Here is an 8,118-nt window from a genome sequence, read left to right on the forward strand (position 1 = left end):
CCATGCTTGGCTAGATGACTCTTGAAGGCATTGCTGATGTATTCACCTCCATTGTCTGATCTCAGTACCTTCACAGTAGCATTGTATTGATTAGATACATATGCTTGGAAGTTCATAAACGCTTCTAGCACCTTATCTTTAGATGGAAGCAATGTGAGCCATGTATACTTAGACTTCTCATCAATGAATGTTACAAAGTATTTATGGCTGTCTCTAGACATGCATGGAGCGGTCCACACATCCGAGTGAACTAGATCAAAGCAATGCTCATAAGTAGTCTTAGATGTTGGGAAAACAGTCCTACAATGCTTTCCTAATATGCATGCTTCACAATCCAAGTGATTGAATGACATATTAGGGATTATCAATTCAATGGCACGAGCATGAGGATGTCCTAATCTAGCATGCCAAGTAATACTATCAATCTTCTCAGCAGTACTACTCAAGCAAATAGAATCAAAGGGATTAGAGGTCTTAGCCAAGTCGAGGTGGTATAGCTGATTCTTGCTGTCTCCTCTGCCAATGACTCTCCCAGTCTTCAAATCTTGAAACTCAACTTCATCAGGTCTGAATACTACTTGACAATCAAGATCAATGGTAGCTTTCTTCACAGATAATAGATTTGAAGTGAACTGAGGCATGTAGAAGGCAGCCGTGTCCTTCTCAAACAGTTTGAGCTTTCCCACTCCTTCTATTGGGATCATAGCACCATTAGCTATCCTAACACTCCCTGTTGCAGCCTTGATCTCACTTATAAGCCTCCTATCACTGATCATATGATGACTTGCTCCAGAATCAATCACCATGGGTTTAGAAGCTCCGGATTGTATAGCATGCTTCTTGCTTGCTGCTAAGGCTTGTACATGTTCCATGAACACTCTCCATTCCTTCCTGGTGATGCGATCATCAGCTCCACTCCCTTTCTCCTGCTCTCTTAACACCCCACTGTCTTCTACTGATTCCCCCATGTAGGCTGAGTAAGAACACTCTCCCACAACTCTCTTCCTACCCTTTCCTATGTTGACATAAGCTTTGGATAGCATTCTGCACCTCCTCCTCTTCCGGAAGCCCTCACTCCTACTCCCGGTTAGCCTCCATGAGCCCTCACTCCTACTCATGGTTAGCTTCTGGAAGCTCTCACTCCTACTCCCATTTGGCTTCCATGAGCTCTCACTCCTACTCATGGTTAGCCTCTCATCATCTCTCATTATCTCATACGCCCTTCTTATAAGCACACAGATCTCTTCCATTTCCGGAAGCTGTTCCCCTCTTAGAACCATCTCCACCAGCCACCCATATGATGACTCCATGCTCGCCAAGAGCTTCAAGACCATCTCTTGCTCTGGTGTAGCATCCCCATCCACATGGGATCTCAACCCTTGTAGTTCAACCCACAAGTGTTGTAGCTTCCTCACATGGTTATTGAACTCTTCTCTTCCTTGCTTAGCTTCACTGATCACCTTCTTGACTTCATACACTCTCCTAAGATTGATCTTGTTCTCATAAACATCTTCAATCTTCTCAAGAAGTATACTTTCTTCAAGACTAAAGCAATCTCCACTTGTTTCTCTTGCTGTCTGATCTTTCTCAGCAGCTTTACCCTTCAAAGACTCTTCCTTCTCATGGTTTCTCCAAACTCTACACCTTTTCAGAGTTGTTTTCATTTGTGAGAACCACCCCCACTCATTCCCTCTCTCTTTCTTCTCTTCACGCCTTGTTGTACCAGATTGAAGCAGCTCCATTTCCTTTAGCCTAAAGCAACAACCTTTAGCCTAGATCTTCCCCCAAATGCTTCTAATCTCACACGCCAAGCTTAACCACAAACTAGACCCCTCTTCTGACCTTGTCAAACACCTAAAGGGACTCCCTTGAGGCTGACTCTCCAAAAGAAACACCAACAGACACAAACTTGACTTTTAAAGGATCTAGCTCTTGAAAAACTCTCAAGAACTCTCAAGAACACTCAAGAACACTCAAGGACATTTAGAAAAACGAAATCACTCTCTCCTTTTAAAGGAACCTGGCTCTGATACCATATTAGATTTTGTGATTTAAAGAGTGATTAAGTTTAATCTGAGAATTAAAGAGATTGGAGATTAAGAACAAGAGAGAGACTAGAGAGAGAGACTCAAAACTCCATTAATTAATACTGATGAGGGTTTACAAGTATATAAAGAGAGAGCAACAAGTAATTTCGAAATGTATAAGCATGTGTAGTCAAAGGACAGGCTGGAACTCCTTTTGAATCACTTGGCTGTGCTTTCTCACATGCTTGCACTAGTAGAAAAGCATCCTCTCCTTTCCAGCATCATACAGGCTGTCAAACTGCTCCCTTATCCTTCCTTATCCTCTTTGGTCGAGTTTACTCTCTTCTCTTCACTAAGTTACCTTCTCATCTCATCAGATAACTTCCCAAGTAGTTACTGTGGTTAAACTAAAGTTACCACAGTAAAACTCCAAAGTTACTGTCTGCTCCAACTCTCTTCCCCTCTCAATATATCAACTCTTTATTCTCTCATCTTAAAAAAAAAAAAAAAAAAAAAAAATCAGTTTTTTCTTTCTTTCTATCGATCATCATTAGCTCACATAATTATAATTAACAAACTGTCAACGAAATTTTTGACCACATGTATATACAAAAAAAGAGAGGCAGTGACAAGAGAGTAAAGAAAAAACCTCCAAAAGAGGCACAAATTAGTCGACAAAAAAAAAGAGAGGCACAGATTAATGTCAGGATCTAAAAGTAGTATATGGGCGCAAAGAGGTTCCCTTCTTTAGAGGCTGCATTCTTGGATTTTCTTTTGGACTATACGTAGAATACTCCGTATAGCCTTTAAACGTCCTTCATGGATCCATAAAAGTTGAACGAAATTAAGGAAACTAATCCTGAAAGTTCAAAGTTCCGGCATAGAAAAACTCCATCGTTGGTGAAAGCCAGTTTAAAAGTCAAAAACAAAAAACTCCTGATTTACGGTCAACTCGTAGTCCAATTACACCTGTTCTCTCATCCGGGCTTTATTTTTAGCCCACATAACTTTCATAATTTACAAATTAGGCCCATTAGTTGTAGGACTCACTAAATGCTGTGCATGATAATGTTTGATACAGAAAAACAGGCCCATCTTGTTTTAATATTTACAATATACGCCCCATTTCTAGTACGTCCATTTATATATCCCAATATCTTTGCTAACTTGAAATATAGTCCCAATATTGGTATGACTTTACAGAATGGCCTACCTACTAAATACATTATTTGAGAATTACAAACTATGGCTCTTTGTAACACATGCCATTTTGTGATTGGATACGATCCAGACTGGCCAAAAGGAATGTAAAACAACGTTGAACCATACTACTACTACTACTATCGTCGCACAAAAAAAACAATACTACTATTAGGACACCCTTCCTATGTGAAGAGAAAAGTAAATTCATAAGAATCCCAAAAATAAATTATGTCATATTCCCTTCCTATGTGTAACTCTATAATTACACTATTTTCTTTTTGTGATTAAAATTTAAGAGTTAATTCAATAATTTTACAACTAATAATGTTAAAGTAGTTAAATACCCTTTCTAAAGAAACTGTCCGTTGGTCTTAGACCATCTCCAATGGCTTACTCTATTTTTTACTCTAAAATAGAGTAACTCTATAATAGAGTTTGAATTTGCTCCAATGGTACTCTATTTTAGAGTAGAAAATAGAGTGATGAACAAAAAAAAAACAAATTATTCTATATTTGGAGTAAACCTATTTTTCACTCTATTATAGAGTGAGAAATAGAGTACCATTGGAGCATTTTTTACTCTAAACTCTATTTTAGAGTGAAAAATAGAGTGAGATTGGAGATGCTCTTACGCTGACCATTAGAGTTGCAGATATTTTAGAGAAAAGTATATAAAGAGAAAGAGAGTTGGAATAGTAGAAAAAAAAATTAGAAATGGTCGTGAAACATTCGATTTGTGTAATTTTATTTATCGTAATATTATATCCTCCCTCACTCTTCCAAAAAGAGGAGGAGGAGACGAGGATGGTGGTGGAGAGAGGATTCAAGGTCTCTTTGCTTTTCTCGTATAGATTACTTTCGATTCTCGATCAGAATGCTAAATTATATATATATATGATTCTTTCTTATGAACACGACGAGGAAACAGCTGATTTTGGGATCTCAGTCGATGGCGAGAAAAAAGATATTGGGTGAAATGGGATATGATTTCACTATAGTGGTAATGCTTCTTTTATGGGGTTTGATATTAAGTTAGTGTTTAGTTTTCAAGTGACTGTAATAATTGGATTTGGGAATATGTATGGGGTTGAAAGACTGCAGACATTGACGAGAAAGCTATCAGGAGAGACAATCCTCAAGACTTGGTTGTCGCTCTTGCTCAAGCCAAGGTAATCCTCTAATTTATGGTCTCCAATATTTTCCTCACTTGCTGGTTTTGAGAAAAAAATATCTTTTTTTTTTGGAATTGGGGTCTAGGCAGATGAGATAATATCCAAATTGGGAGGTCAAAGCCAGTTTGCACAAGATCCTCTACCAACCTTATTGATTACTGCTGACACTGTATTGCTTATTTATTTTTAAAAAAGTTTTTTTTTTACTATTAGATTTTCTTCTCTTGTGATTATTATTGAGCTGATGTGTTAATGGGAATATCTTCTTAGGTAGTTGTCTATAAAGGTGTTATCCGAGAAAAACCAACCTCCAAAGAAGAAGCTCGCCAATTTATCAAGGGTCCTTCCTTTTTTTTGTTGTTTTTGGGTGCAACTTCAGCTGTTAATGTTGTTCTGTAATGAAAGATGTGATTTAAGCATTTTTTGTTTTGTGTGAAACAAACCAATACAGGCTATTCCGGGTCACACGGAGGCGTTGTTGGATCTGTTATTATAAGCAACTTGAAAACTGGTGTTCAAAGAGCTGGATGGGACAAAGCTGAGGTACTCTACAACACTCACCACATATCCCCTTCTCTTCTCTTTCAATTAATATTCCTTGTTTTTTTTTTTTGGCTCAACGTCAACTTTCATTAACCAAATTGTGAACACATAATTGATATTCCTTGTTTTATAAAAAACTATTTCTTGCGGGTTGGAATTTAATAGTTTTTTTGGTGACGTAGGTTTATTTCCGTGAGATACCAGCAAAAGTCATTGACGATCTTGTAAAACCCTCACTCGATTCTTCTTTTCTTGCTATCAAATCAGTCTCTAACTTTCTGTTCTCAATCTTCAGATTGATGATTCCATAACTTTCAAGGTTGCTGGAGGTTTAACCCTTGAGCATCCCCTCATTTCTCCCTTTATTGATACCGTGGTTCGCCCTCCTATCTCCATAATAATAAAAAAAATTCCATGTTTTCTGTTATGTTTTATTTCCACCATATTGGATACATGTTCAGAAACATTATGGTAAACATCTCTAAAATCGTTTTACGTTGTAATGTTCTAAGGTGGGAGGAGTTGATACTGTCATGGGACTTCCTAAAGAACTCACTGAAAAATTCATCACCGATGTGTTGTAGCTCAATCTCGAGTCTAAGAGTTTAGGACCCGATAAAGTAATTTTAAATTCTCGGTTCCGGGTCGGTTCGGATCGTACCGGATCCGGGTCGGATCGGGTCTTAGATAGTTAGACCCATTCGGGTAACTAGAATTTATCGGTTTGGTTTCAGTTTGGTTTCGGGTCGGGTTCGATTCGGATTCGATTTAAAAAAGACCTAAAAATATCTGAAAATATTTATATATCCAAAAATATTCGAAATTTTATTCGAAATTTGTGTTTTTATTATATTAAAATGTGTATAAATATTAAACTATGCGATATACAACAACAATTCGTTGTATCCTAGTGGTTGACCCCATGTTCTCTAGACAAATAACTCGTTTTCGATTCCCCTTTGATGCATTTTATTTAATTTACATTATTAATTTGGGTACCCATCGGATTTCGAATTTGGGTCGGGTCGGGTCCAAGACCCGTGGATCCTCTGCAACATCGGGTCGGTTCCTACCCGAACCAGGTTTTTTTGAGTCGGTTTCGGGTCGGGTTTTTGGGTCAGGGTAAAATGCCCAGGCCTAAGTGATGCAAGTAATCAAATTAATTATTTAAGAGCATGATTATCCCTATCACCCCTAATGGGTTTCTTAATGATTTTTTAATTAATAAAAGTAACCTAAAAACTTTAGTTAAGAAACTCCCATTTTGAGTGGTCCAATGGAAGTTTCTTAATTAAGGATTCTTAGAAGAAAAAAATTATTAATACAATGCAAATGAAATACAATGCATCATCCAAAAATGAAATAATCTATATCAGAAATGGCTGAAAATTCCTAAACCCGCTTTAACTCCAACCCACATCACAAGACTTGGAATTTGAATACAATGCATCATAAAGATAAAGAGAATGGAGTGTGTTGAGATTGCCTTAGAGACGGGCTTCCTCTTCTTCTCAATTGATCAAAAAGAACAGAGTGTTCCCATTAGCTTTCTACCATTTGTAAGCAGCACAAGTAGCTCTCCTTCCTGTATTACCATAAAGAGCAGAACCAACATCCGTAAGTAACTGATGCAAAATGGTTTATATTCAAAAGCAAATAACCCACATGAGACTGATAATAGACCCATATCACTAAAATCTACAAAAACGAAGATTACGAACCTTCAAACTTAAATAAAAAACTCGAACCTGACTCATATTCAAACAGGTCAAATTCTGTATTTCTAAAGTTAAATCAAGAGTGAGCAAAAAATGTCATCACATTTGATACCTTGCATTGTAAAAGTTGGAGAAAGTTCTCACTACCATATATATTGAATCACACAGGAAGTAATGGCCAAAGGAAGTGCAGGACATAGTTTAAGTTAGTTTACCTCTAATGAAATAGTCTCTCCATGATATGGTAACGTCAGGTTGAAATCTTACCGACCAATACCATGTCATCATCTATGATAATAAAGAGTAAAGAATCAAATCTTGTTGGGTTTTAAAAAAGTTTGTACCTTTTGATGCTTTTCATCGTCCTTAGTCATCTGCCTCTTGACAGCATCTGAGACAAGTAATTCAAGTCGTGGACTGAAGTTATCTAACCCAAAACACAATACAAAACCGAGAAGCATATTATACAAACTTTGTAAACTTTATAAACATCAACAAGAACCTCTATTTCGGATTTTTTTTTGTTAGCATAGGAATATTTGATTCAGTTCGCTAATTAAGCTTCAAAAATTCATTCACCAGAGAATAACACTCCCAAGATGATACAAATAGATGTTGATAAGGAACCAGAGGTAGAGGAAGAAGAGAACCTAAAATAGAAGAATTGAAGAGAGAGTTTGGTGGGAGAGCTGTCCTCTTATGACGGTAATCAGCGTCCAAATCATGCTGTCCTCTTCTGGCGGTAATCAGCATCCAAATCATGCTGTCATTTCGGTGGGTTTCGAGTGCTCGTCTGATGGAGAACACGGAGGACACGCCGTGATGACCGACAGAGTCGTCGATCGTTTCTGACGGAGAAGCCGAGAGAAGAGGTGGTGGATTTCGTCGAATGACGGAGAAGATGAGAAAACAGAAAAAAAAAGAGAAAAGAAAATAGAAAAAAAAATCTGGTGCCTTTACTTTGCTGACACGTGGTTGTAAAACTCCCATTAAAATCGGTTTCCAGAATCCTTACTTAAGGATCGGTAATGAACTTTATAATTATTTTTGATTTATTTAAATCATCTATTTTTGTTAAAAACCCAGTTAGAAACCTGGGATAAAGATGGTCTAACCTTTTCAACACATTGAAAACCGAGATGTTACAAAATCTTTTATAACATGTCAATTTCGCAGTTTCAACAAGTTTTGATGATATGTATGTTCAACTCACGAACTCCATGTCTATAATATGTTGTATAGTGCTATATACGAGATGGTACTAGAAGAAAATGCTTCAGTTAACTTTGGATCACCGTATAAGAACATATTGATTTGACAACTCTCCTAGTCTATGATACATTTCACTTGTACGTTGGTTCAATATTTTTGATATCCTCATCTTCTTTCGTTTTTTTTTCCATTGTTTCCCTTGAATACGATAAATTCTTTTATTTTTAATTAACATAGAAGTAT

The 8,118-nt window shown here is 37.1% G+C and overlaps 2 protein-coding genes across 7 annotated transcripts; one reads left to right on the forward strand and one right to left on the reverse strand.

Annotated features, from left to right (window-relative positions):
* Window positions 1-3,855: 3,855 nt before the first annotated feature.
* LOC103829592 (7-methyl-GTP pyrophosphatase) lies at window positions 3,856-5,795 on the forward strand. Of its 2 annotated transcripts, XM_009105268.3 has the most exons (9): window positions 3,856-4,058; window positions 4,159-4,230; window positions 4,325-4,399; window positions 4,488-4,571; window positions 4,673-4,742; window positions 4,854-4,945; window positions 5,128-5,169; window positions 5,241-5,321; window positions 5,458-5,795. In XM_009105268.3, exons 1-9 carry the CDS (start codon window positions 3,945-3,947, stop codon window positions 5,527-5,529), a joined length of 702 nt encoding a protein of 233 aa, XP_009103516.1. In that variant the 5' UTR covers window positions 3,856-3,944; the 3' UTR covers window positions 5,530-5,795. The 2 variants fall into 2 exon arrangements, with proteins under 2 accessions (XP_009103516.1, XP_009103514.1); XM_009105266.3 differs by having other exon boundaries at window positions 3,859-4,058; window positions 5,241-5,773.
* Window positions 5,796-6,188: 393 nt separating this feature from the next.
* Window positions 6,189-7,822, reverse strand: LOC117126658. Of its 5 annotated transcripts, XR_004449356.1 has the most exons (4): window positions 7,314-7,822; window positions 7,008-7,054; window positions 6,879-6,925; window positions 6,189-6,530 (listed from the first exon to the last, which is right to left on the reverse strand). XR_004449356.1 is itself a non-coding variant. In XM_033275347.1 (3 exons), exons 1-3 carry the CDS (start codon window positions 7,651-7,653, stop codon window positions 6,465-6,467), a joined length of 489 nt encoding a protein of 162 aa, XP_033131238.1. In that variant the 5' UTR covers window positions 7,654-7,812; the 3' UTR covers window positions 6,228-6,464. The 5 variants fall into 5 exon arrangements, 2 of the variants coding, with proteins under 2 accessions (XP_033131238.1, XP_033131239.1); XR_004449355.1 differs by having other exon boundaries at window positions 7,008-7,822; XM_033275347.1 differs by lacking the exon at window positions 6,879-6,925 and having other exon boundaries at window positions 6,228-6,530; window positions 7,008-7,090; window positions 7,314-7,812.
* Between the last annotated feature and the right edge of the window lie 296 nt (window positions 7,823-8,118).

The sequence above is a fragment of the Brassica rapa genome, chromosome A07 (genome assembly GCF_000309985.2).
Source record: "Brassica rapa cultivar Chiifu-401-42 chromosome A07, CAAS_Brap_v3.01, whole genome shotgun sequence".
Taxonomy (NCBI): domain Eukaryota; kingdom Viridiplantae; phylum Streptophyta; class Magnoliopsida; order Brassicales; family Brassicaceae; genus Brassica; species Brassica rapa.

Bases quoted from the DNA above. Each gene is read 5' to 3' on its own strand.
- LOC103829592 (XM_009105266.3), top strand. From the start codon at position 3,945: ATGGTCGTGAAACATTCGATTTGTGTAATTTTATTTATCGTAATATTA. The intron at 4,572-4,672 runs GTATTGCTTATT...ATATCTTCTTAG, and splicing joins TATTGATTACTGCTGACACT to GTAGTTGTCTATAAAGGTGT. The intron at 4,946-5,127 runs GTACTCTACAAC...TTGGTGACGTAG, and splicing joins CTGGATGGGACAAAGCTGAG to GTTTATTTCCGTGAGATACC.
- LOC117126658 (XM_033275347.1), bottom strand. From the start codon at position 7,653: ATGGGAGTTTTACAACCACGTGTCAGCAAAGTAAAGGCACCAGATTTT. The intron at 7,091-7,313 runs GTTCTCTTCTTC...GTTTTGGGTTAG, and splicing joins CTTCAATTCTTCTATTTTAG to ATAACTTCAGTCCACGACTT. The intron at 6,531-7,007 runs GTACAAACTTTT...ATGGTAATACAG, and splicing joins ACGATGAAAAGCATCAAAAG to GAAGGAGAGCTACTTGTGCT.